The sequence below is a fragment of the Aspergillus oryzae genome, chromosome 1 (assembly GCF_000184455.2).
Source record: "Aspergillus oryzae RIB40 DNA, chromosome 1".
Taxonomy (NCBI): domain Eukaryota; kingdom Fungi; phylum Ascomycota; class Eurotiomycetes; order Eurotiales; family Aspergillaceae; genus Aspergillus; species Aspergillus oryzae.
The window spans coordinates 3807287-3833745 of record NC_036435.1 but is presented as its reverse complement, the minus strand read 5'-3'; the positions used below and the strand labels follow the sequence as shown (position 1 = coordinate 3833745).

General features: G+C 49.7%; 9 protein-coding genes across 9 annotated transcripts; 3 read left to right on the top strand and 6 right to left on the bottom strand.

The window, feature by feature from the left end:
• Window positions 1-2957: 2957 nt before the first annotated feature.
• On the bottom strand, window positions 2958-5028 carry AO090005000970 (GMC family oxidoreductase; the record flags this gene model as incomplete). Its single annotated transcript, XM_001817915.1, has 5 exons — window positions 2958-3007; window positions 3059-3560; window positions 3619-4498; window positions 4550-4579; window positions 4637-5028. The coding sequence occupies 5 exons, from the start codon at window positions 5026-5028 to the stop codon at window positions 2958-2960; spliced, it is 1854 nt and encodes a 617-aa protein (XP_001817967.1).
• Window positions 5029-5729: 701 nt separating this feature from the next.
• AO090005000971 (glycosyltransferase family 4 protein) lies at window positions 5730-7175 on the bottom strand (the record flags this gene model as incomplete). Its single annotated transcript, XM_001817916.1, has 1 exon — window positions 5730-7175. The coding sequence occupies one exon, from the start codon at window positions 7173-7175 to the stop codon at window positions 5730-5732; it is 1446 nt and encodes a 481-aa protein (XP_001817968.1).
• Window positions 7176-7727: 552 nt separating this feature from the next.
• Window positions 7728-9877, top strand: ugd1 (UDP-glucose dehydrogenase; the record flags this gene model as incomplete). Its single annotated transcript, XM_001817917.3, has 3 exons — window positions 7728-8016; window positions 8084-8529; window positions 8645-9877. 3 exons carry the CDS (start codon window positions 7728-7730, stop codon window positions 9875-9877), a joined length of 1968 nt encoding a protein of 655 aa, XP_001817969.3.
• A 188-nt stretch (window positions 9878-10065) lies between these two features.
• On the bottom strand, window positions 10066-10968 carry AO090005000973 (glutathione S-transferase; the record flags this gene model as incomplete). The annotated part of the gene is made up of 3 exons (XM_001817918.3): window positions 10066-10412; window positions 10480-10859; window positions 10928-10968. The coding sequence occupies 3 exons, from the start codon at window positions 10966-10968 to the stop codon at window positions 10066-10068; spliced, it is 768 nt and encodes a 255-aa protein (XP_001817970.1).
• Window positions 10969-12574: 1606 nt separating this feature from the next.
• Window positions 12575-13372, bottom strand: AO090005000975 (SAP18 family protein; the record flags this gene model as incomplete). The annotated part of the gene is made up of 1 exon (XM_023233800.1): window positions 12575-13372. The coding sequence occupies one exon, from the start codon at window positions 13370-13372 to the stop codon at window positions 12575-12577; it is 798 nt and encodes a 265-aa protein (XP_023089177.1).
• A 407-nt stretch (window positions 13373-13779) lies between these two features.
• On the top strand, window positions 13780-14940 carry AO090005000976 (mRNA splicing protein PRP18; the record flags this gene model as incomplete). Its single annotated transcript, XM_001817920.3, has 2 exons — window positions 13780-14690; window positions 14748-14940. 2 exons carry the CDS (start codon window positions 13780-13782, stop codon window positions 14938-14940), a joined length of 1104 nt encoding a protein of 367 aa, XP_001817972.1.
• Window positions 14941-15161: 221 nt separating this feature from the next.
• AO090005000977 (uncharacterized protein) lies at window positions 15162-16889 on the bottom strand (the record flags this gene model as incomplete). Its single annotated transcript, XM_023233789.1, has 2 exons — window positions 15162-16747; window positions 16805-16889. 2 exons carry the CDS (start codon window positions 16887-16889, stop codon window positions 15162-15164), a joined length of 1671 nt encoding a protein of 556 aa, XP_023089178.1.
• Window positions 16890-17724: 835 nt separating this feature from the next.
• Window positions 17725-18533, top strand: AO090005000978 (ADP-ribosylation factor family protein; the record flags this gene model as incomplete). The annotated part of the gene is made up of 2 exons (XM_001817922.3): window positions 17725-17773; window positions 17833-18533. 2 exons carry the CDS (start codon window positions 17725-17727, stop codon window positions 18531-18533), a joined length of 750 nt encoding a protein of 249 aa, XP_001817974.1.
• Window positions 18534-20159: 1626 nt separating this feature from the next.
• Window positions 20160-23148, bottom strand: AO090005000980 (phosphatidylinositol N-acetylglucosaminyltransferase subunit A/GPI3; the record flags this gene model as incomplete). Its single annotated transcript, XM_023233779.1, has 4 exons — window positions 20160-21123; window positions 21239-21627; window positions 21677-21755; window positions 23090-23148. 4 exons carry the CDS (start codon window positions 23146-23148, stop codon window positions 20160-20162), a joined length of 1491 nt encoding a protein of 496 aa, XP_023089179.1.
• Between the last annotated feature and the right edge of the window lie 3311 nt (window positions 23149-26459).

The following is a 26459-nucleotide window of genomic DNA, read 5'->3' as shown; positions in this document are numbered from 1 at the left end:
AGGAAAGGACGAAACCTGCCTTGGTGCAAATCGGTACCGCGAGTACTATTCCATATAGCTTTTGTGGAAAAGTCTTCAGCCATTGGATCGGTATGACGGCCGAGAATGCCACAGGTCCTAATTATCTAGGGATCCTTGCAATTGGTTGGTGTTATATACTTTCTGCCCAGCTTATTGAGATGCAAGGAAGTAGTGCCATTATGCGTTACACAGATTCTCTTGCCGATTGTGTAGGCGGGCGTCCTTCCACTTTGCTCGGGGCCATTCGCCGGCCAAGTGTGGCTGCACTTTGGATTGGAGCAGCCGTGAGCGGTATAGGTCATAAACTTCTTGAAAAGGTAAGGAGAGGCAGGCCGCCTCTTGACTCAATTGCCTTTCCTTGGACTGGCGCCCCTCAAAGCTTTATTGATGATGCAGGTTCAGGTCCGTATACCTGGGGCGACCCTGCATATATCTCGAGACCTGACGTGTGGCGGTTACTTCACCTCTCTCCGACCGAGGAGGATGAGTTGAGCTATGAGTATGGACCCATGACGCCTTGGGAACCTTGTGGGGCGTGCTTAACCACAAATTGTGCGCTTCGTGTTACATCACATTTAAAATGCCCTCGGCATGAGTATCGTTATGAGCATTGGAGCTGGGAATTAGAGGGTGGTGAGACTGTACAGAATTATGGGTTTTTGAAAACATATCCATCGCGTTGAAACTTGGCTGACAAAATCTGGCACATAAAGTTTATCGTTTCCGGATATATCTACCAGGGCGATCAGATGGCATGCAAAAGCTGTTTCGCCCAGGTCTATTCATTTCCCAAGACAAATATTCTGGTAATATCTGTGATTCCCAACTAGTTTTATCATGTCGAGATCGATGGGACAGCCAAATACATGTTGCATCATGGCAAGGTGCTCTATATCAGAGCAAATAGTGCCCTCCCGATAAAGAGCTCCATAAGTGTACAACGAGAAAAAAACAAAGAAAGAAAGGAGTTTTGCAGATCTTCAAGCCCAGGATATATCCAAATCAACGCCAGCCAACGCCGCAACAGAAGCGATAATCATATTCACATAATACATTCCACCATGACAGTGGACACAGGGCGACTGTCAAAGCGACTCAAAACCGCGAGGAGCCATCTTCGGTATCTAAATCACAACCAAAGACCATTAGCCCAGACGCTCGCAATGGAAGGGGTTTTGCATAGTAAAAGCAAGCCACGTACAAACAGCCGATTCGAGATCCCTCGGCGTGGGTTCCTTCGTGCGCGACTCTTGTCGAAGACCCCCCACATTTTTCAATCGCACCGACCGCATATATAGCTCCTGTTCACGAGAATAATTGTATCGATGCGCCGAATGGTCGGTGGGATAGACTTGTTTCCACATGGCAGCGCCCAGCGACGTGACGGCCAGACAGGCGACAATGACGATGACGATGACACCGGCGGTTGGAATCGCCATGATGGTCGGATGTGTCGGATATGGAAAGTAGAGGGTGTAACACGGAGTAAAGGCGTCCTTTGAGGTGAATAAGTGAACTGGAGTTGTCAGCACATAATTTCGTCGTCAGTATATACAATTTATGGACCGATGGTGAGTTCGCGATGGGATGCGGATCCGAGTAGAGGTCAAAGGAAAGCCTCTCAGTCGATCCACGACTTTAAGTAGATTCGATTGGTATCACCGACTTATGCATGTTTCCCAATCTTCCACCTCTTTCGATGCATGAGGAGGGCCGGTTTCCATCTCCATTGGTTGGTCTCTGCAACTTCCGAGTCCGAGTGGAGCGACTAGCCTCAATCTGATTGGAGAGGTATTGCTCTTTTCTTGGTTTGGAAGTATTTATAGCCATTGAAAGTCTTTGACCTGACACTGGCCTCCATTTTTCCCGTTTTTTTTTTTTTTTTTTTTTTTTTCCCTTGTTTTTTCTACTTAGGGCATCTTCCACCGATTACCCTATCAAACCCCTCGGAAAGACCCAATGGTTCATCCTCACCGAGGTATTCCAACGTCCAGATCCACCAAAAGAGAAAAGGTACCGAACGACGGGCCACGCGGACTCCGTGAATGGGTTCCGCAGTGTCCGAGTCTAACAAAGCTTGTCCATCCTCTCGTCCCGTTCATTCGAGACTCTCTCCATTAGGCAGCAAAGATTGAAGTTTGACCTTCGGCGTTAGCGGCAGAAAATTCACGCCTATCGATCAGACGAGTGTGTTTGATCGACACGACAAACTGATTCAGATATTCCTCGGCTCGACCCGTCAATTTTCGCTTACGGAGGTAGCTCGTTGCTAAGGAGCACTGCCACCACCCAGGAACCATGTTCATGGCCCGAGTAGACGCGTTGACATGTTAGAGCCTTGGTTTTCTTCCCGGCACTGGTACCTAGAGTTACTCCGTTAAGTCGCTTGAAATACCATGAATGGGAATTAGCCACACTCTTTCTCCTAAATATTACTTCGGCTGGATCCACTTCCTGGATTCGAGACTGGAGTGTACAGCCTGAACTGCGGAGGGCTATCGACTCGTACTCGAATCTTTCTAGCAAATGTGGATATCCGAGTGGCTTTGCTGTATTATGCGCATCTATCTCGGTGGTGCAACGTTAGATAGAATGCAACGTCGATAGACGCGAAATCGTACGTTTCAGAAGCAGCGTTGAATTAAAGGCAAATGGTATGATTATTGCTTTAAAGCGATCGATATTATGACGCATCGTTGACTAGAACTGCGTCAGATATTGCGCCATTTTTAACAATACTATAGACATTGCAAAATCCAATCTCCAAAGATATCTTTGCCATGACTGTTCTCGGAGAATGAATGTCTAGAAAATGGAAACACAATTTTCACTACCTTCGCTGGCAAGCATGGGATATAATGACATGAATGCTGTATAACCATATATTATGAAGAAAATTAATAACAATTAGAATATTGACAAGCCATCTCATAGAATCAACTCGATCCATTGATGATAAGATCGGAGATCTTCTCCGCCAACATATCTGTAACCCATTAGCCATTATCCAGCCCATACCAATAATACCAAAACTTACAAACAGACGACTGAGGATGTCCCAGAGGGAGGAATGGAAAAGCACTGGCATCCACAACCCGAACCCCCTCAACGCCATACACCCGGGCCTGGCTATCAACCACCGCCATTTCATCATCAGAAGTGCCCATCTTACAGGTACAAGCGGCATGCCAGAGCGTCATCACATTGTCTTTAATATATTCCAGGATCTGTTCGTCAGTTTGCACCCGTTTCCCGGGATGATACTCCTCTCCTATGACAGCGGGGGCCATGGCTTCGCTCTGGAATGCCTGGCGGATACGCTTGAACATGGCCACTGCGACTTCCTGATCGGACTTCGTATCGAGCCAGTTGGGATTGATGATGGGTAGGTCGGAAGTATCGGCTGATTTTAGTGTGATATTGCCTCGCGATGTCGGGGTGATGAGCACACCCAGCATGGAAGCGTATTGGTACCCGTCTTTGGGTTGGTCTGTGAGGAGGTTGGAGACCGTGCCCATGTAGCCTGCGCCGGAGATATACTGTATCAAGAATGTTAGAAAATACCAAAAGTCTAGACGCAGCAATAGATCAGAATACCTCAGCTTCCGGCCAATCACTTGTAAAAGTGGCCAAGTCCTTCAGCGTCTGGCTAGTGAACTGGGACCGCAGGCTATCAGGGATCTTCTCCCTCGCCGAATAATCCGCAACCGGGTTCGTCAGAGGTCCTGTTTTCATGATGGAGGAATTCAAAAAGTCTTTGACGAGATTTAGCAAATTCGTCGCGATCTTAGTGAAAGTATCCACAGTAACCCGGTATGAAGGTGCAAAGAATGGATGATCCCACATATTCCGTCCAACACCTGGTCGATCAGCAAGTACCTCAATATGGTGTTGCTCTAGAGTATCTCTCGGTCCGATTCCAGAGACCATCAAGAGCTGCGGGGACTGGAAAGCGCCTGCAGAAATGATCACTTCTTTCTTTGCGTTCAGGGTGAAGGTGTTTCCCAGCAGGCCTTTAACCCGAACTCCAGTGGCCTTTTTGTTCTTGTCAAAGAGCACCTTCTTAGCCAGGGTATTCGAGTACGTAGTTAGGGAGGGCGCTTTGATGGATGCCAGGAACGAAGCCTGGGAGCTGCTCCGGAGCTGGTCTTTCGGGCTTATCGTCGAAGCGCAATACTGCGCACCCATTAAAGTCCCATGATTGAATTCCTGGGTCTCGTTGATCCCAATCGCCTCCATCCCGCGGCTCATCCAGGTTGAAAAGGGCATCGCATAGTTGGCGTACGATACTTCGAGAGGACCGCCTTGGGCGTCATACGCGGCTGCATCGAAACCGGTCGTCGCATTTGCGAAGCGCGTCTTTGTGTTTGGTGGTGTGAAGTGTACACTTTTCTTGTAGTATGGTAGAACCTGGTCGAAGGTGTAGCTGCTATCATTGACAGCTGTGGCCCATTGTTCCATCGATTCGCGCGTCGGTCTGATATTGCATTAGCTCGAGTCGGACATTCTCATATTAGAATTGGCTGACCGTTGGTAAATCATAAAATTCATGGCGGATCTGTACAGTTCCAATCAGTTAACTTCGGCAAACCCTTCGTAGAAAACAAATGCATACGAGCCACCCAAGCATTTCCCCCGCGCATAATGGATCGATCGCCCATTAGCCCCGGCAACTTTCTCTGCCACAAACCCCCAGTCATGGAGAGCTTTGGTATTGGGATCCGATCCGACAGGAAGAACGTCCGCCGCAGGAACCGCAGCGACTGATTCCAATTGATACAATCCACCAGCCTCAACCAGGGCAACCTTCAATGACTTCTGCGCCAGTCGAGTGGCAATGACATTTCCACCAGTGCCGCCACCGACAACAATGTAGTCGAATGATGCGTCTCCAAAACCGCGCGCATCCACTCGAGACACATATGTATCTGACTGGGTACTCGGAACAGCGTTCGTGTGGAGGACTAGTGACTGCAGTACGAATGAAGCAAGACCAGCTCGACGCATCTTTAGGATAATGTTAGGTAACGTGCATAGTAGTAAAGCTTCGAATGATACTTACTTTGAATGTCAATCATGCGATATCAGAAACAGGATGACCTTAAAAAGTGGCAGGGTTTCTACTCAATTTTCTCGAGTCAAGGACATAAACTCTGATACATATAACCACGTCCATGATCCGTCCATTCCGTGTAGGTAGTCCACAAAATGGGACGTGCCTACCATTTCCAGCAGTCCCTAAGAGCCTAACCTAACCTTTGGCATCAAGTCACAATATTCGACCTATACAATTTGATTTGTCTGGTCTCATTTAGAAGGGAACATTGAAACGGCCCCGCTGACTCAAAAACCAGCCTGGTAGATATTCGGATCTCAAAATTAGGGTTATGAAATCATGCCGATCGGAAATTAAACGCCAGGTCCAGGGGCTCTTTAACCTTGGATTGAGCGCTCTAATCTGGAACATCCCTTAGTTCACTCTCTCTAGTGCTTATTCGTTTGGTATTAGATGATCTGGGTGTGGGTTCGCTGGTTCGGCAATACCCCGGAACGTGTCTCTGGCGAGTGTGGATCCAAAAATAGGTGGAAGGAGTGAGTTTCACCATGGAACTTGGACCCCTGATATATGACTTGGCAATACCATCTACCAACATTGACATAAAAGGATAAAGTAATATAGAATCGATTCTATAACCTCTATACGTACATCACCTAGAGCGATACCGAATACACCTCCCAACGACCGGCATACTATGCACCAATTCCAACGCTCTAGGGACAATCCGCTGTCCATGAATAATCAAAGGAACCACAGCAATCAACCACATGAAGTACACAAGTCCAACAGCGAGAGTAAGGCGCAGTTTCTCCAGAATTGGCAACATGAAATTAGCCACGACAGGTTCATCAGAACCACCCAGACTTTCCTCGGCAGAACGCTGCTCAAATGCGTTGGCCATCTGCCAGGCCACTCGGTTGTTGATCTTCTCCCACGTTGTCTCTTCTGCATACCTCCGAGCAGACGTAGAAAGGGCAGACCGTAAATGGCTATTGATGGAAACGTCTCGTACTAAGCCAACAAAATTGCGTATGTCGTTTGGAGGAACCAGGTATCCCGTCTTTTGATGTTGGACAATATCTGACGGGCCGCCTTGGTCTCTGGCGATAACGGGTAGCCCGCTGGCCATTGCCTCCAGCACAACTAGTCCAAAGGTTTCGGTGATCGAGCAATGGAGGAAGATATCGCCTGAGGCGTACGCACGTGCAAGAGGTTGTCCGGTCAAGAACCCCGTGAAGATGACATGTTCTCTCACCGCGTCGAAAAGACGGTGGATTCGGGCTTCAACGACCGGGTTACGATTGCCTCCCACAATCATCAGCTTGAATGGGATCTTTTGTTCAGCTAGCTTAATTGTCGCTTCTGCTAGGAACTCGAATCCTTTCTCTGGTGCAAGGCGACACACGCAGACGAGAATAATCTCTCCGTCCGGGGCAATCTCCTTTCGATATGCATTGTCACGGTGTGTGGGGTTAAACAACGAGGTATCAACGCCACGTCCCAGTCGAACGGTGCGCTCGACAGGAGCGCCGGCATCTTTCAAGTAGTTCAATACAGCCGAACAAGGATAGAAGATGGTGTGTACAGCTGGATGGCTGAACAGGAACCCTTGCACTGTGGCCAAGAGCCAAACCGCGAATCTGTCCAGAGGTGCCGGAAATATTATTTCACTGTATGCTGAGAGGTCTGTTTGGTAGTTAAGCAACACTGTCGGTGGTTTTCGAAGTTGACGGGTCTGCAGCAAGATCTGGAAGCCTAGAGACGCTGGGCTTGCGACGTAAAGGATATCTGGCTGGAAGGTTTGCTTGTAGACAGTGTCCAAGCGAAAGGGGTACACTATCGTCAGGTCTGGATTGTATGGCAGAGGATATCCCGGTATCCGGCAATCTGCTGCGTCCTGTGCCTGGTAGCGGAAGCCTTGATACTGCGGTGCGACCACAGCCAGATCGACACCGTTGCGCCGGAGATACTCCACCAAGCTCAACGTCGTCCGACTAACCCCATTAATAGGTCCCAGTGACTCTGTCGTCAGCAGAACACGCCTTCCTTTGAGAACTTTAGGAAAGTCATCGGGTTTGGAAGTAAACGACGCCATTGTGCACTGCAGTATTGCAACGAATTAGAGGCGGCAATACCATGGTTTAATAGAACCATTTATCTTGCATTAGATCGCCTTCATGGCAGATGACACGGAACCATGGATAGCACATGATGGCCAGTTGATTTGACGATCTCCTGCGGGATGGAGGGCTCATTCTTTAGAATTGAAGACAAGCTTCGTGTAGGAGGGCTTCGTGCGGGCACGTGGGGTGGCCGGTATAAATTAACCTTCACCAGTGACATTCCGTCTTTTCTTCCCCGTGCACCAATTCTTCAAGCTCTTTGGAACTCCCTACAAACATATTTTGCGCTCAGCAGGCCCGTTAGCCCTTATCTTGCTTCATCGCGTTCCGGAAACGCTCGTAGGAGGTATTCGCAGGACCAGTAGCCTGCGGGAAACATGTAACGATTAACCATGTTAGTTTACCTCGGCCACCGGGTGACCAGGAAGGGCCAGGTGCGATGATAGACTGTATAAACGCTCTGATCCCTGTTAATAATCTCATTCAAGAAGGCTCATGCCCGCAAACTAGACATGATCTCGCAAATGCTCGCGGAAAAGGAGACACACCTGATGGACATTCCGTCTTCGCCACTGGGCACCTCGGAGGGGAGTTTGTATGAGGACTCAACACCTCCTACGACTCCAGCTTCGAGTCCTTTGTTCGGTGCCTCCAGAGGAGATGAGCTCGCCTCGTCAAGCTTTCCATCTTCATCAGCCACTTATAATCTCAGCTCCGAACAAAGAGTTCACGACATTCCCGGCGTCGCTACACTTTGGAGATCCTCAGAGGGACAGTTCAAGAATGTTTGCGTCGTGGGCGCGGGGTATGTAGGTACGTATACACTGCTGCACGATTATCCCCTCAAGGTGCTATTATACATGGCCCTAACCGTCCATAGGAGGGCCGACCGCTGCAGTCCTCGCGCTCCATAACCCATCCATCGCAGTCGAAGTCGTGGACCGAGACCCTCGTCGCATTCAGAGATGGAAATCGCGACATCCCCCAGTCCATGAGCCAGGCCTGGACAACGTTGTCCGCGTCGCGAGGGACGGCGCAGAGTTTGTGACAGCGAGTGCTTCTATTGCAGCCATCTTAGGGGACGCCAAGCGGAAGCCCAACCTATTCTTTACGTGCGACTCAGCTAGTAGCATATCTCGTGCTGACATGGTCTTCGTTGCGGTGAACACACCCACCAAGACCTTTGGGTTAGGCGCTGGAAAAGCTACCGATATGACAGCCGTCGATGAGGCCGTGCGACAGATTGCGCTCCACGCAAAACCTGGCGCAGTTATCGTGGAGAAGAGTACGGTGCCGTGCGGCACTGCTCAGCGTATTCGACAAATGGTATTATTACTCCTTGCTCTCCATATCCTTTGCGATCAGTATCCCTCAACAAATTTCCAGGGCCTTTGAAAATTCTGCCTTGGACCATTCTGCAAAAATACTAACTTCATCATAGTTCTCCACCCTTCGACCAGAAGTCCCCTTCGAGGTTCTCTCCAACCCAGAATTCCTATCCGAAGGCTCAGCCATCGACGACCTCGTCAAACCAGACCGCGTCCTCATCGGATCGTCAGGAACACCAGCAGGTCGTCGTGTAGCAGCTATGCTCACAAGCCTCTACTCCACCTGGGTGCCAGCATCGCGCATCCTCGAAATCAACTCCTGGTCATCAGAGCTATCCAAACTAGTAGCCAACGCCATGCTCGCCCAGCGGATCAGCAGCATCAACTCCATCAGCGCCATCTGCGAGAAGACCGGCGCCGAGGTCCATCAAGTAGCTAAAGCAGTGGGCATGGACACACGCATTGGACACCAATTTCTCAAGGCCGGTCTGGGGTTCGGCGGATCGTGCTTCCGCAAGGATATCGCCAGCTTGACCTATCTGGCTGAGTCCCTGGGGCTGGACGACGTCGCAGAATACTGGAATCAAGTCAATGTCATGAATGTAATGCAGCGGAACCGGTTCGCCAGAAAGGTGATTGATCGGTTCGAGGGCAATTTGCATGGTCGTAAGATTGCCTGTCTTGGCTTTGCATTTAAGAAAGACACGGGAGATACGCGTGAGTCTTTGGCTGCTGATGTGGTCCGGCTTTTGATGGAGGAGCGGCCGATGGAGATCGCTATCTATGATCCTTACTGTCAGGAAGAGGATATCCTCCGTGAGCTGGAGGTGGTTTTAGGTACTCACACAGAGAAGAATAGTGTAGTGAAGGTTCTTGCAGATCCTTATCTGGCCTGTTCTCAGGCGCATGCAGTTCTGGTCTTGACGGACTGTGATCAGTTCCGCAATGTTCCTACTAACCCTCGGGGTCGTTCGTTGTTGGCCTATCAGTCATCTATTGCTAGAGCGGACCAGGAGGTATATGATAGTCTAGCTGAGGTCATTATGACTCCTGTCAAACCAGAAGAGGAGACTTGGACATTCAATGGAATATCCTACCGTCTTGTCCCACAAGAGGATTGTGCTGCTGATTGTGCATCTTGTCGCTCGACATCCAGCCGACCTGCAACTGCCGAACCGCTGGAGTGGGCGCGCATTGCTTACAACCTGAAAGAACCCAAGTGGGTGCTTGATGGCCGGTGTTTCCTGGATGTACGAGAGATGGAGAAATTGGGCATTCATCTGGATACTGTTGGACGGCGGCCTGGTGCAATACAATCAAGCGATACCACCAGCGTTGGTATTTGATCTGAGCACTCAGAGGACCTAATTAGATTGATACCCTACTTATGTTGATATTGAATTCCGAATATACAGAATCAAGCACATTATCAATTAAGCACTACAGCACGATCATAAACATAAGTATGAACATACGAAAACATCATCACCATATGAGTCATACAACAGAATCCCATAGGAAGCATAAAACGAGCTCACAAGGAAGCCTGGAACTTCCCATCGATCTCCTCCACCTTCTTCACAGCCCTCTGGTAGCCCTTCTCGGCCTGAATCATCTCCACATACTTAGCCAGATGGGGATACTTCTCCTTCAGGGGCAATCTCAACGACGCCGCAATAAGAGGGAAGCTCATCATAATATCAGCAGCCGTCAACTGCTGTCCGCAGAGATACGGTCCACCACCAGGGGCGGTCTTCAAGCGCTCCTCAAGGAAATCAAAGTTCCCAAAGATATTCCTAGAAAGGAAGGCCTCTTCAACCTTTGACGCAACAAACCTCGGGATGGGCTTGATGAAGAACGGAACAGGGGCATCCTTCATACCTAAGCCACACCATCAGCCACGAACCACAGACACCAAGCCAAAGAGACGAAAGAAAGGTAAACTCACGGTCCATGACCAACTGAAACACCAAAAACGGCATCAGAGTACCCTCAGCATAGTGCATGAAATACCGATAACGCATCCATTCCTCCGTCTCGCCGCCGACAGCGCCCTCCTTGCCCTCGGGATAGCGCTTTGGGATGAGCTTCTCGCCGCCGAAATGGTCGCATAGGTACTCGGTGATATTACCCGATTCGGCAAGCACGAGCGGTTTCTCTGACTGCTCGGTTTCAATGGTGATGACGGGCGATTTGCCCAGTGGATGGATCTTTTTCAGCTCCGGGGGAGCCAGCATCTCCGAGGTGCGCTTGAAGGTCTTCAGGTTGTAGGTGAGGCCTAGTTCTTCGAAGAGCCAGACGATGCGCTGGGAGCGGGATTGCTCCAGCCTGTAAGGTTTTCTCTTGTTAGTGTGCTCTGATGTATCGCTAGTACATAGGAAGGGAAGGAGACGGACCAGTAGAGGGTGATGTTGGCGCCTTTGTTTACGTCCGTCATCTTGACGTATATCTACGCTTTGGTACGAGGGCAAAGGTATATTGCTTTGAGTTGAGTCGATCCAGCAAGAAGCGACCGAGTTGATATAAAACCAGAACCGAATACGGTATCCTATGCGAGGACACTGAGCACCGTTTCTGACGTGGTAAATACGGGTCGAAGATCAATATCAAGAAGCCAGGACTCTTATACCGAGCAGATCTAGACTGATCGACTGGAATAATCTCCTCGTATTGCAGCGACCGAGCAAAAAAGAGCATATCTGCCTCGGCATGTCCGCCTGTGAAACTGCGTCATCGGCGGAAGTGGGTCTTGCAGTCCAATTCCTAGAGGACCATTTTCGAGTTTGGTGATTGAACATCTTCATTATCTGGACATTTTCCCGACAATCTCCCGATCACCGCATGGTCTAGCACATTAGTTCCTGGTACTAGTAGGATAGACATGATATACCCAAATTAGGATAAAGAAGAAGTTAATGCATGACTGCATGTTCAGCCATGCCCAGCCAATCACATCCATGCACAAAACAATCTTACTAAGCAGTGCTGATATATTCACGTGACATCACGGGGAACCTCACCTCACCCAATCGAAGCTCAGCCAATTCAAGACGAAGATAGTGATAACGCTGTCCATCCTACACAACCGCTACCATGGCCGGTCCTAGCAAGTGTGAGTATTCTTCCTCGATTGCAATTGCTGTAGAAGGTACTGATACGTTTTAATTCCAGCCCTGGTCCTTGACCCGGCCCTCCAGAAATACTACGGTACATATCCTCCCCTCGTTTTCTCCCCCGACACCCAATAAACCAATCTTGATATGATATAACGACGGAATGCGATGGACTCTATACTCTCGCGATGCGCTTTACCGTCTAATACTACGATTGGAAACATGAGGTTGTCGAGAAGACCACGATCAAGACTAATAGTGTCGAACAGAGATCAACGCAAACCGCTACAAGTACTTCCGCTGGACCCCGCGCCATGCCTGGCTCTCGTTTCTCTACATGGCTGTGATCCCCGGAACGCTGGGCTACATTGCCTACAAGACTGAGGTGGGTTTGATTCTGGTTCCTTCGCCGAACTTGGGGAATGGAATGGTTTTGGACTGACGGGTTTTCCTTGTTACAGGGCAAGTACGACTTCCGTGGGAAGAGGAGAGGAGATACGCTTGAGGAATTTTGATTGATCGTTTTTTTGCGGTTGATTGGCTTGATGGTGGATGAAAATGAAGGGTTTGTCGAGGATGACGACACTCATCGTTAGATGTGTATTTATTACGGAATATACCGCTTGTTGTTTCTTTTTTATTCTTGGTACTTGGTTCGAATTGTAGGTGAAGAGTTTGGGTTATGCGCTTGTGGTGCCTCTAGTGTAAATGGAATGTGTTTAGTAGGATATGTGCGGATATATATAAATATATACTTGAGGTGAGATATGTCACCAAGTTTAAGCATTACACTACACTTTCAGAATAGAAAACCACCGAGCCATACATCAGACAACAGCTAGATTTTCAGTACCGGGTATCCCTCAGGATCACAACTCCAGAAACTAATACAATCCGAGACCATTAGACACAAAATAGATAGAAATTCAATTAATAAGGACCCCATCCTCTCCTCCCACGCCCCCCTCCTTCCGGTAGCCTCTCTCCTCGTCTCCAATCGCCTGCAGGAATGCGTTCCCCGCCACCTCGGCCTCCCCGACCTGGCCGGCCTGCGAACCCATTATCGCGGAATGCTCTCATACCACCACCAACAGCCGAACCAATAGATCCCCTCCCGGCCGTGATCGGAGGTGCTACCGACCCGTCCTCCAGTGGCGGCAGAATCGCGCAGTCGACATAGTCTCCGATCACGAATCGTACGTCTTGTAGTGTTTTGTCGGCGTCGTGACCCTGTAGCCGTAGAGGTCCGGTCCGGGGTCCCGTAGGAGCACTGTTTTCTTCGTCGTTCTCATCGCGGTACGGGCTGTCCCTTGGCCCAATCACCACACTGCCTATGTCCTTGCTAAGGTATCGGCCTCGCGCCTCGGGTCCCATTTGTGCTGCGGTCTTTGTGTCGGGGTAAATGAGGCGAAAGCATAGTCTCGTCCCTACGGGCGGGTCCGGTAGTAGTGACGGCAAGGCGGATGTGAGGAGCTGTGACAACTCGCGCAGTGAGCAGGACTGCCAGGTGTAAATTTGAAGGTGGGCAGGGAGCGGCGGCGGGGGAGGGGAGCGCGCCCGGATGGCATTGGGGCCGCTGACAGGACCCCCGTATGATGCAGGCGACGACTGGGGAGCAAAGTCTGACAGGTGGTGGAAGTTGTTCATGCGGTAGAAAAGCTTCAGATGGAAGGGTGTTGTAGACTGACGGTCGATTTGGGGTTTCGGCGCATCTCGAGCGGCGGCCATGATGCCGTTTGTTTGGTGGTTCGATGAAACGGAACAATTGATCGTTCAATGGAGCTGAAAGAGAATGTGGAGATAGTATCCTTGCGTATGCGTCTATTTCGTCACAGGCGTCAATGGGGGACAGCAATGAGTGAATATTAACTGAGGGATTGAATGTTCAGCGGAAGTTGTTGCGGTTGAAATTAAATGGAGAGCTCCGGTTTTGTCACGAGTTTAAGCTCGACCGCCGAGGAGCTTCTAGTCTAGTCCGCCCTCTCAACCTCCGCCCGAGAACCAACTTTTGCCGCTTCCTCCTCAACCGACTGGCGCTGTTGTTAGTCACAGAACCTTGCTACAATCTGGTTGCCTTTCCCAATTTCATTTAAATAATTTCTGGTTGGATTTTGTCCATATCGGCAGCCACCAAAATGGATTTCGCGGCGTTGATGTCCAAGGAGATCTCCAAAGCTAAAAGCGGCGGATCATCGTCATCAGACAAAAAAGATACATCGAACCCCCCAGAGAAGAAATATGTTCGTCGCAGTGAATTAGAAGCCGCTAGGATTGCCGCCTACAATGAGGAGCAGGAGCGGGCGCAACGTGAACGAGAAGAGCGCATGGCTCAGAAGCGCAAACTGGATGAGGAGGAGGCCGAACGGCGCCAGGAGCGAGAAGAGAAAAAGCGACGGCTAGCGGAAGAGTCACGGAAAAAGAGGGAAGAAGAAGAGGCGGCCCAGGAGCGAGAGCGACGGAAGCGGTTGGGATTGCCCGAGTTGCCCCCTGCTAGTGAAAAGGATGAGGACAAGGACAAGGATGAGGAAGAAGACATTCCGGACGAGGAACTAGTTACGAAGCTGCGTGAGATGGATGAACCGGCTCGATTGTTCGGAGAGACACACCGCGGCCGTTTACGGCGGTATCGTCGACTCGTGGAGCGTTCGCTCACCCCTCAACAGCAATTGTCTGATGGTCCTATTCCCACGACGCTGGAACTGGTCCCCGAGAAGGATATGAAGATCTCCACGACACTCCCTAAGGATACCGAAGGTCGCAAGTATTTGTTCCGCCAGCTGGCGTCGTATTTCAACATGGTTCTAGGGGAATGGGAGCTTGCATTGGCGAAGCGAGATATATCTGTCAAGCAGAGTCTCCAGGGACGGCAAGCCTACAATGCCATGGTCCAGTCGCGGGAGAACATGAAGCCGCTGTTCCGAAAGTTTGAGAAGGTGGATGTTGATGATAGAGTACTGGAGCATGTTGTCGAGATCGTCCACAACGCCCAGCTGCGGAGATATGTAGATGCAAATGATGCCTATCTACGATTGAGTATTGGAAAGGCGTACGTGTTGGCCCCTTCAACTAATTTTTATACCTTGAGATAGCTAACGGCGTACAGAGCATGGCCCATCGGTGTAACCATGGTTGGTATCCACGAACGATCAGCTCGAGAGAAGCTCCACCAGAGCGACCAACAGGCTCATATTCTAAGTGATGAGATCACTCGCAAGTATCTGCAAAGTATTAAACGATGCTTGAGCTTTGCGCAAACTCGGTGGCCTCCAGACGATCAGCTGCAGATCATGGGCTAGAAGTTTGAAGATATTCTGTAGTTAGTGTACAATTAATGATGACGATATTTATACCCTGTTGCGCGTATACATTGCATAATTTTTGTGAACATGTGTGGCCCTTGCGGCGTGTAAGAGTGCCAAACGTAATCGATTTTATACAAATAAAGGGTGTGCACATGACTTCTAGAATCTATATGAGACATGCATGTATAGAAAAGGGATTATAGCACATTGTATCGTTACCAGATTGCCGTTAGTGCTTTCCATATGCTTCCAAGCAAACCTGACTTCTCGGGCATAGGGTACTCCGTCCGGCAGCTATCTATTTTATCGAGTTGGGCCCTGTGGTTTCCGTTTCCGTAAACATCGTGGCCATCGAAGCCCTGCATCACCCCTGGTGATGATCCCTGCGGTCGCGGAGAGGCCGCCGCATTGGACTTTGCATTGTTTTCCCCAGTATATGTACGGATCAGTTTGCCTGCTGTTTGAGCACAGCTGCCATGTGCAAACCGAATGAGAGTGTCGCCCGTCAAACTGCCAACGATGAAGACATTATTCGCGATTTCCATGTTTTCAAATGCTTTGTGTCGCAAGGTTTGCCCAGAGACCGTCGGGCTGACATCGCCTTTATCATCGCACCCCACAATCTCAGAAAGGAGTCCACGCTCCAGGTAGCCAAGGGAGCCCCGGCGACCAGTCGCATACACCATACCGCGTACAGGTCGCGAGAAAATGGTGCCATCAGTTCGGCGGAAGGTAACTGTAGCGAATTCTTTCTTCATATCCACACCAATTATTTCAGTATTTGGATATCCTTCATAAACCTCATCCCAAGCACGGCTTTCGAGAAACGGGCTGGATGTCGTCCGCTTCATTCTGGCAGGACGCTTATGATTGGTTGGCGCTGCCGCAACAGCAGCTCGTTTCATCAGACGGTAGACCCCCGCGTACTCGGGGTAGGCTTGTTGGTGGCAACCCCGCAGGGGAGAGGGCCGGGATTCGGGATCCCATTTGAATACATGGATGATCCTCTGGTCTGTCGGCGCTGAGATAATTACATCTGCAGCTGAAAACCCAGACCCAATAATGAGAAGAGGGATATCCGGGACGGGTTGAAGCGAGAGGAGTGGCTGAAGCAGCGGACGAGGCTGTATCACCTCGGAAAATATGCCGCTCGCTAAAACCAGGTTCTTGCAATTGATATTGTGTGATTCAATGAAAAAGCCATTCTCCGTTCTGGAAATACCGGCCAGAGTTTCATTGCTCTTGAAAACATCCGCAATCCCAACTGCTTCCGGATACATCCGGAAATATTCGGCTGTCTCCTGTCTACTGGGACGGGTGAAAGCAGGGAGATCTTTGCCTGTGACCGTCCGGTAATGTTCCGCGAAGGAGTAGCCCGGAAGAGATAACATCGATGCATAGCTCAAAGTCTGAATTTCCCAACTAGCAGGGACGAGATTTTCGGTCCATTGACCACCGGGCCGTGGCGCATTCCCGAAAACCAAGTGAGGAACCGCTTTCTCAGGCACATATCGCCATTCGATATTTGAAACGCTTCCCAGTTCTTCCACGTCGATACTTGGGCGGAAGAGGGTGTCAAATAATACATTGACCGGCAGAGCTTGAGTGGAGTAGCTCAGCCGAGAAGCGGCGAAATGCTCCGTCAAAGCATCGACATCGGCATCCAGCAACGCCGGGTGATCTTTGAGTTTGGCATGAAGAAGCGGATCAGGATGTGGAGGATTGGGGAAATAATACGGGACGTGTCCATGCAGGATAAAGGACAGGATCATGGCCGAAGGCCCATTTCCTGTGACGGTTACTGGTCAATCACAGCGCCCATTGGCAGAATTAGCCTTCAAGGAGTATGGCGACATACCGATTATAATGGTGTCAGTGTCCATTGAAGGCAATCTGTGAGCCTCCGGCCGCCCAGTCAGCGCGGAGCATTCTCGACGGGACATGCGATAGAGTGGCAGAGCCCCAGAGGGACAGTGCTTTCAATCGGTGGGTCTAGATGATGATCACGGCACCACTACCTTCCTGTGAAGGACATGAAGCCGTTAGGCCATCGAAAGAGGTTACATCTGAGATGGCAGAAATTGCTGCAGGAAGATGGCGTGAGAGGCGCACATTGAGCGGATCACAAAAGTAAAGCCCGTTCGCTGACAAAACTTTGGTCTGGCTTAGCAATCCTGTCCCGATTATGGTCCGAACGGCGGCGTGGGGTGAACTATGGAATTAAGCTTGGTTCGAGTCGCCTAGACCGGTGGCAGTCGGCGGGACATCATCTCGTATCAAAGTAAAAGTACCGTACATCAATCATTCCCCCAATCTTGATAAAGTTGAGATTAATCTCGGTCAGCCAGGGTCAAGAATCGACCTTTTCGCAATCAGGGGGCGAGACAAGATACATGACCCATGGTAACATGATTGTTCGGTGAAATCATGGAGGGAATCCACTAGGGAAAACAATACCTAATTCTATCATAATCATGAAGTCGGCGACCCTCCGGCTGCGGGGTAGCCGTACTAGGAGATTTAGGGCATAGGGTGAGGGGATTTGGCAGCCCTGTGCCCTACCTTCCCAAAAGGGGCAAGGCTGACGCGTTGGACGGAAGAGAAGGCGGGTGAATGATCGTCACCAGAGGCAGAACGACGCTGAAATCGAAAGAGAAAGTGAAAAGAGAAGGGCTAGGGAATCAGAGGCAAGTTGCGCTGCCATGATTCTGTTATTCCGACTCTCGTTACGCCCGTTTTGATACCAGGAGTTGGCTCCGGCCTCCGCCGACCGCAACGATGTACCATCTGGCCAGGTCGTTGTATATGTACGCCACCAGCAAAGAGGGTAAGAGAACGCGCTCCGAGGCCATGCGCAGAGTTGCTTACTGACTATTCACTACATAGAGTACTCTGTCCTCCTGCTCGGGTTAGATAACGCTGGAAAAACTACGCTCCTCTCGCAGATCAAGGCCCTCTACCAACCCCGTCCCGAAGGCGCCCCTGCTCCGAACCCTGGCAAGACCGTGCCTACAGTCGGCCAAAATGTCGCAACCATCAATCTCCCGGAAATGTACCTGAAGATCTGGGATGTTGGAGGTCAATTAACGATGAGAAACCTATGGCAAAGCTACTACTCAAGCTGTCATGCGATCATCTTCGTCGTCGACAGCACCGACGTCGGTCAAGACCCAGATATCGCCCGACTCCCTTCGAATCGGCGCTCCAGCTCTGCATCGGGCCCTTCGGGAGGTAACGCCGATGCGTTCACCGAGCAGACAGTCGGTATCAATGCTCCCGGAAGTGACTTTGGTCGGCTCGACGAGTGTCGCGAAGTGTTAGAATCAGTTTTGAAGAACGCGGATGTGGCGGGTGTACCGATCCTGGTCCTGGCAAACAAGCAAGATCGAGAAGATTCGGTAGAAGTGGTTCGCATCAAGGAAGGGTTTGTGCGCAAGGTTTTCGAAGGAGAATCTGGAGGCGCCATGCGTGATAGTCGCGTCTTACCGGTCAGTGCGCTTCTGGGCTCAGGAGTCCAGGAAGCTGTAGAGTGGGTTCAAACTCGAGTCAAATGGAATAAGGAGGGAAGGCCACCAGTGATGAGGTGATACACCATGCCGATTACGGGGAGCTCTACGTAAGACCGGCGCTGGGATCGTCCCTCGTACCTGGATGAATTCGTGAGATGGTCAGGTACAGGTGCCTCTAGATTTCGCTTGGTGCCTTTGATATTAGATTTGATTGGATTGGGGCTTGTTAATGGCGCAGGGAGGAATTGTTCACACGCAAAGATACCTTAGTTTAATTGTCTTTTATTTGTTTATTTGTTTATTTTTTTCATGTTCTAGATGTTCCGTATGGAATATACTTTCCAATGATACATATTGTTCCACGAAGCCGATGTCTCCCACGAGCCACCTGCACAAGCTACTGTCTCGGCGCGGTTTTCAAACATTCGATGAAGTCATAGGCTTAGGATCAATGTCCGTCTAGACGTTCTAAGTAATTGCCCTTAACATCAGCACCATACAACTTCGCCGTAGTCGCGCGATCATCTCCACAGCTGAGCTGAGCCCATCACGTTCAATATAGCGACGTCATGTTTTGAGAATTTGCAGGGAAGTTGGTAAGGAGAGATTTGACATCCCAGAACCGTTGGTTGACAGAATTAAATCATGGATGTCGATGGTGGTGAGTTAAGTATGAAGTCAACCCCATCAGCCTTGACGTCATAGGGTTACTGGCATGCATCGAGTAGGTTGAAGGGTTATAAAGAAGAGCGTATCGGTTGTAGAAGGCTTTTCCCTGTAGCAGATAACACAATCATTGCAAAATCTCTGTATCTCTCCGTTATCACGATTCGAATTACTCTATCACGCCTTTCACAAAGACCAAATTAAAGAACCCTTCATCATGAGCACTCTCGACAAGATCCACTCCGACAACAACCCTAAGCAGGGTTTCCATCCTAGCGCTGGTAACTCCCAGCCGCTCACAGACAAGGGCGTAAGTGTACATGAGCTCCATATCTTCAGAAGGCCATCGGCTAACTTTCGAAACCAGCATCAACCCGGCCGCAAGGTCTCTCCTAAAGACTATGCCCCTGAGTTCCACGCAGAGACATATCCTCCTGGAACGGCTCCCGCTAGCAACTCTTTACACTCCCAACACCCGGTCGGAGGTGGGAAGCCAGGCTCAGAATCCCAATGTTGAGCGATCTCACGGAAAGGAGTCTGTAAGAACGACCGCGGACCAGAGTCTGCAGGGAGCTACCTCCCAGGATGTGCACACCGGTCTAGGTCACCCTGGAGGCGGCCAGACGAGCGCAGAACTTCGCCATGACGGACAAAAGCACCGGAAGAACCCCGGTGGTGGCCTCGAGGGTGTCGGAGCAAGCCAGGAGCCCCGTAACGAACGTCAGATCCCCGGCCTGCGCGGACTTGAGCGCGATGAAGCGAAGGGAGGTCAGCGTGGGGACAAGGGTGCGTTGGCTGCTGAAGACAGGCAGCCCGAGTCTGCGGAGACGCTGGATGCGGAATGGAAGTACGAGCCTCAGACCCAGAGACAGAGATTCCAGGCTTAGAAACTACCATTCCATTTGATATAATGTCTTATATGTTGTACTATAAATTATGATGAGCACGGGTATCACAGTGTTAATTTGAGCGAATCAAAACATAATAAACCATCACATGTCGCGCAAAGTAATCGTAATAGATGTGTTATTTCTTAGGTTAAGTCGTCGAGCCAATGCGATGTGGGCTATCTCTGGTTGAGTCGGCTGTTTCCTTTTGTTTCAGCTTCTTTGGCCAACTGCGAGCAATATCGATATTGGCGCGGGGAAACCACATCTCTAGGAGAACATAGATTAGGACATCAATGACCACGCAAAGGCAAAACAGCTTGCCTGCCCACACCCCGCAGCCATAGTAACGTTTCAGTCGGTCAATGAGGGCAAAGCTTCGTACCCTATCACCACTCGCTTCCCAGCCTTGGCCGGGATAATAACCGTAAAATTCTTCAGGGCTTATGTCGCCCTGAATGCCCTTGTACACACGTTCTGTACGCTGTGCCACATCGGTCCAGGAGTACATCATCTTCACCTGATCGTGAAATCGATCAGTCCTCACTTTGTTGGAGCGTAGTGCGGCTATGGCTTTGCTAGTAGCCATGACAAGATCGTCTTCTTCCGGCTTAGCGAAAGTGGTCATATGCTGAGGCAGCACTTCTGGAATGCCGCCAACTCGCGTACATACCACATAGAGGCCACAGCTGGCGGCTTCTACGAGAACTGTCCCGAAGGCTTCGGTTAAACTTGGGTGTAGATAGATGTGACCTCGAACCATGACATCTCGAACTTCTTCGTGACGAACGGGACCGAGCATCTCTACTTTGTCTTGAAGTACGTTGCGTTCTAACATTTGCTCCAAGTCGATAGCCTTGGGCCCTGACCCAGCGATGATGAACCGCACATTGGGATGGGACGAAAGGATTCTCGGGATCGTAGCGATCAACAGATCAGTTCCCTTGTTATAAAATAGACGCGAGATCACGACGATAGTGATAATATCGTTTGGTCCGATTGGCCTCGGCGGCTCTCCTTGCTCTAGAGGTCGGAAGTTTTCCGCGACTACCGCATTAGGGATTACGGAGACCATTAGCGGATCCAAGGATGCTCGAAGAACCGTATTCTCTTTACTATGTCCCAAAGTCAGCAGATGGTTCTTGGAGTTTTGTTCCTGTCCTATTGGTGTCAACTGAGATGACCGCGGGGTCGCCTGTCAACTCTAGTCATCCAACCGCTTGTTCTTACCATGTATGGCTGACACAAATCACATGGTCCACATCACTCAGCGTAAATTTGAGCAGTTTATTGGTAAGAATTGAACCCGCATCAGCGAAACCAAATAGCGAATGGTCGGTAAAGACAGTCCGTAGACCCATTGTCCGGGCATGCAGAATAGCTTCATGGCAGAAGCTGCTCAAGCTTGCGTGTCCATGAACAATCTGAATCTGCTCGCGAATGACAATATTACGAAATATAGGAAAGAATGAAAAAACAGTTGGCATAGTCGATTCGCGGTATATGACGAGAAAAGGGACATGATACACTTTGAGGCCATTTGTAAGATATCGAACTCCCGTGCGACCCTTGTACGCATGGGTAATGATAATTACTTTATGGCCACGGTCGATGAGCTTCTGAAGGTCGATGAGCATCCATCCAGGAATATACGGCAGGATATCTTACGGTCGATAACTGGTAAATGTGACTTTCAATCCCACCTGGTTGTGGGAAGAAGAAGTCACTGACCATACTGCGCGGAAAGCTGTTAGATAAGATCACTAGGCGCAGACAAATGCGGCGAAACTCACGCAATATTGTAAGGCATGTCGGCTATTATTCTAGCTTAAAAGCCTAGAAAGTATTAATGGATCATAGTCCGCTGCTCTGTCCATGTCCGGACTCGATCAGCTTAAGAATAGCATGCGAATATATCCAGGGGTATAACCGTTATCTCTTTAGGATGCGGTCGATTACGCCGGAGCGGATCGACCAATGTTATTTCCCAAATGGTCCAAATCCTGGCGGCCCCGGGGGCGGTGTGGTAATTCTGCCGACGGAATAATCCCCGCTAGAAAGAAATATTTCGGAGAATCTCTTCGTAACACCGAAAAGTATTGTCGATCGACGCTATTTTGCGCTGGTGGTGCGCTGACACGCTTGACAATGGCTGGTGGCCACTCTGCGCATGATGTCTCTTCGAAGAAAAGTTTATCGACTCCCCTGAGTGCGAAGAAATCTCACAAGAGGAAGAGAGATCTTGATGGCTCCGTCGTCAGTACCTCGACTCCAACGCCGACCAAGAAGCCGAAGAAAACCCAGAGCCCTTCGTCCACCCCTACACCACTCAAAGAGAGCCGGAAAAAGAAAAGAAAATCCGAATCAGCTGCCAGTGGTGCTGTTCAAGAAGAATCGTCCCAGGAAGAGAGTGCTGTCTCGCCGGTCAGCCGAAAAAAGGCTTCTTCAAGTAAAAATGACAGCAAGGATAAAACAAAGAAGAAATCGAAGAAAGCTAATCGAGAAAGCTTACGAGGCAACAATGATTCATCTGAGGAACTTGGAGATATAGAAGGACCCAACAGCGACGAGGAACGCAACGTGGAAAAACACGTGAAATCGAAGGATATAGACGCCATGTCAGAGGAGGAAGATAACGCAAAGCCGCAAAAGAACAAATATTCAGGAATCTTATCTAAATTTGAAAAGGCAGTCAAAGCGACGGAATCGGCCAAGGCCAAATCTGGCGAAGAGGATGTCGAGAATGAGTCTACCGGACCTATAACCGCGGAACCTGTTATAGCTCAGGGCCTGGAGCCGTTGCCTCAGCCAGAAGCAGTCCCCGAGCAGGATGAGAAGCCAAGCTATTCCTCCCTTCCGTCGTGGCTTGCCAACCCCTTAAGGACTTCCGCTGAAGAAAAAACCCCGTTTTCAAGCCTCGGGATCGAGGAGAATGTCCTACGCATTCTTGAAAGCAATGGGTACAAGGAAGCTTTTGCCGTCCAGTCTACTGTTATCCCGTTACTCTTGCAGGGATCTAAGAATCACCCTGGAGATATATGTATTTCTGCAGCCACCGGTTCGGGAAAGACATTGTCATACGTCCTACCCTTGGTTACAGCTCTAGAGCAAGTTCCAGCTCCTAGGCTCAGAGGCCTCATCGTTGTGCCTACAAGAGAACTGGTCAAACAAGCTCGGGAGGCCTGCGAGCTTTGCGCTGCTGGTTCCGGACTCCGTGTCGCTTCCGCTGTGGGAAATGTGGCCATCAAAGAAGAACAGCGTTCATTGATGCGCGTTGATGAAGTCTACGGCCCAGAGAACTTCAAACTGCGACAGCAAGATAAATTAACAGACAATGACTGGTTGAACTTTAGTCTACAAGACTATATCTCAGATGCAGGGGATCAGAGTGAATCGTTGCCGGGCTATATTCGTAAGGCTGAACCCAATGTTGATATCCTGATTTGTACCCCGGGTCGTCTTGTCGACCACATCCGGTATACCAAAGGCTTCACCCTGAAGCACCTCGAGTGGCTCGTCATTGATGAAGCCGATCGACTGCTCAACGAAAGCTTCCAGGAATGGGTTGATGTTGTAATGAACTCTTTAGACGCAAGAAAGGACGCGGGAACTTTTGGCTTTAGCGGAAAGTTCCTCGCCAATCTTGGACTTCCTATACAAACCAAAGACCCGAGAAAGGTCATCCTCAGCGCCACCATGACCAAGGATATCTCGAAGCTGAACTCTCTACGACTTTCGAATCCTAAACTTGTTATTGTTGGCTCAGCTGAACAAGCCACATCTCAGGAGGATGAAAGTGGTATCCATGATCGTATTGGCGATCAGTACACTCTACCGCCTAGACTGAAGGAGTACTCTCTCTCGGTTGGAGACGGATCACAGAAGCCACTTTATCTCCTGCGTCTGCTTTTGACGCACATTAAGGTGAACGTCAATAAGAGCACAAAGCGTGCTCTGACAAAGACATCCGTATCCGACGATTCTAGTTCGGAGGATTCGACTTCTGAAGAATCTAGCTCTGAAGACTCGGACTCGACCTCTGATTCAGAAAGCTCTGATTCTGACACCGACTCCGAGACATCCAGCTCTGACGAATCAAGCTCGGAAGATTCAGAGTCGGACGCTTCCAGTGATGACAGCTCATCATCTAGTGACAGTTCTGAATCCGATGATAGTTCGGCATCTGAAGATGAAGTATCGGTGGACGTGAAAGCAGATAAGAGTCGCCCGCGAGCCTCTGTTTTGATCTTCACCAAGTCATCCGAATCCGCCTCACGACTTTCACGCTTGCTTGCCTTGCTTGATCCATCTTTAGCCAAGGAGATTGGAACAATCATTAAGTCAAACAAGTCATCAGCCTCCCGGAAAACACTCACTGCTTACCGTCAAGGGAAGATCTCGATCATCATTGCTACCGATCGCGCGTCTCGTGGTCTTGATTTGCAATCCTTGACTCACGTTGTTAACTATGATGTCCCAACCAGCATCACTACCTACGTGCACCGTGTCGGTCGTACCGCAAGAGCGGGCAGGGAGGGTTCTGCCTGGACCCTTGTTGCACATCGGGAAGGCCGGTGGTTCACGAACGAAGTCATCCAAACTTCTGACAATAGAATTACCAGGTCTACTAAAGTACAAAAGGTGGCCATGAAGCTTGACAATATGAAGGATCTCAAATCGAAGTACAGACAAGCGCTGGATGCACTCGAGAAGGAGGTGAAAACAGGGGGGACGGGAAAGGCTACAAGGACAGAAAAGTGAAACATCGCGCTGCGAAGTGCGATTAGTAAATACCAAATTATATGCGCATACCCCTTTTGACTCAAGACTCCCTACCTTCTTTCGTGATAAGAACGTTGACTAGTAGAGTAAATTTTGATCGAAGCGCATATGTTCCTGTACGTAGTAGGCCTTCACGAAGTGCTATAACTTTTTATGGACAGCTACTTTAATCAAGGTAATAAGCAGTTATGGGAGTCGGTGTCACTTGATTCATTGTGTATGTCATCGTCTTCTTCTCTACCAAGACGTGACTTCTGTTGGATTGTACAAGTGATATTCACACCGTTGTCCCATGTCAATATCGTTAGGGACGTTAATCATCTGTACTATAAATGAAGGGTTGCCGCTGTTTCGTATGCCATGGGGAAGTCTGAGTATCGGCCTGGAGTACGAGTAGCCCTAGATGGGTCTACTCCACGCCCTAACTATTCCGTACTCTGTGTACCTGCGCCACTTGTGAGAGACTGAGAGTACTCCGTACGTCGTTTTGGGCCCACTTAATTTGTCGGTATGCGAACGGCAAAGGCTTACCCTGCAATGGATACCCCGTAATTCTCCGCTTTTCCCCACAGGACTTAAATGTTAGCCAGTTCTAATGTTTGGCTTGATCGTACTCGTGGAAGCGAGGACTGAAGTCAAGACTGAATGCTTGGCACTAGGGCGCGTCGTCGGGTACAGTTCGGTAAAACTTGACTCTCGTGGCTGATGAACAATGATCATGACATACCCTCGGTTCGTGTCCCCGCAAGTTACCCCGAGGAGGAAGAAACGTGGAGAAGACTCAAGGATCGGGTTGGCTCTAGCGGAAGGAATTTTAACTGAAAAGGGAATGTTTCAAGCATAGAATTTGGTGCCTCGAGTTGCCGTTCCGGTAAAACATTGTGAACTATTCTGTTTAACAGAAATATCAAGAAGCTATCTGCTGCATTCCCGGACGTGAATTTTGTCAATTTTCTGCTGCTGCATGATTCATTGTCCATCTCTTACAGTTCATGATTGCTGAACCTACAAAACTTCGGTTGTGCCAAAGTCGACCCCGAGTGTTCATCATCTCCGATATCTCAAACGAGTCCGCCGACGATGAGTCCATGGTCAGGTACCTTCTGTATAGCAATGAATTTGCTATCAATATCATGAGCGCAACCGCCGTTTCATGCATGGTGGCAAGATCGGGTTCATCTTCTTTGGTCCGTCCGTTCTGGTCTGCATTTATCTCTTCTTCTGTGTGCCTGAAATGCAAGGTCGTACGCCTGAGGAGCTGGAGGAAATGTTTACGGTCGGGGTTCCAGCAAGGAAATTCCAGACGCACGTATGTCAAGGACAGATGGTTGAGGAGACGAAGAAGGAATTAGTATAGAGTGGACTGGTGGGTGTTTCTGGTGCTACCCGGGACCAGAAAGCAGCAATCACGGTAAGGATAGCAGTTGGGCCATAAGTCCACATGTAGTGGCGACCTTCAACGGCCGAAGCGATCCCATAATTGACTTGAGAGATATGATTGAGCACCTCGAGAGCTGCGATAATCCCAAAGAATGCAATTACGAATATGAGCAAGATTCGTCGGCGGAGATAGAAAGGCCGCCAGCCAGAACTTTGACTCCTCGCTCCGTCGTGCGACCACTCCTCTTGACGTTTGGATAGATCATTCAACTTGACATTTTTGACGACT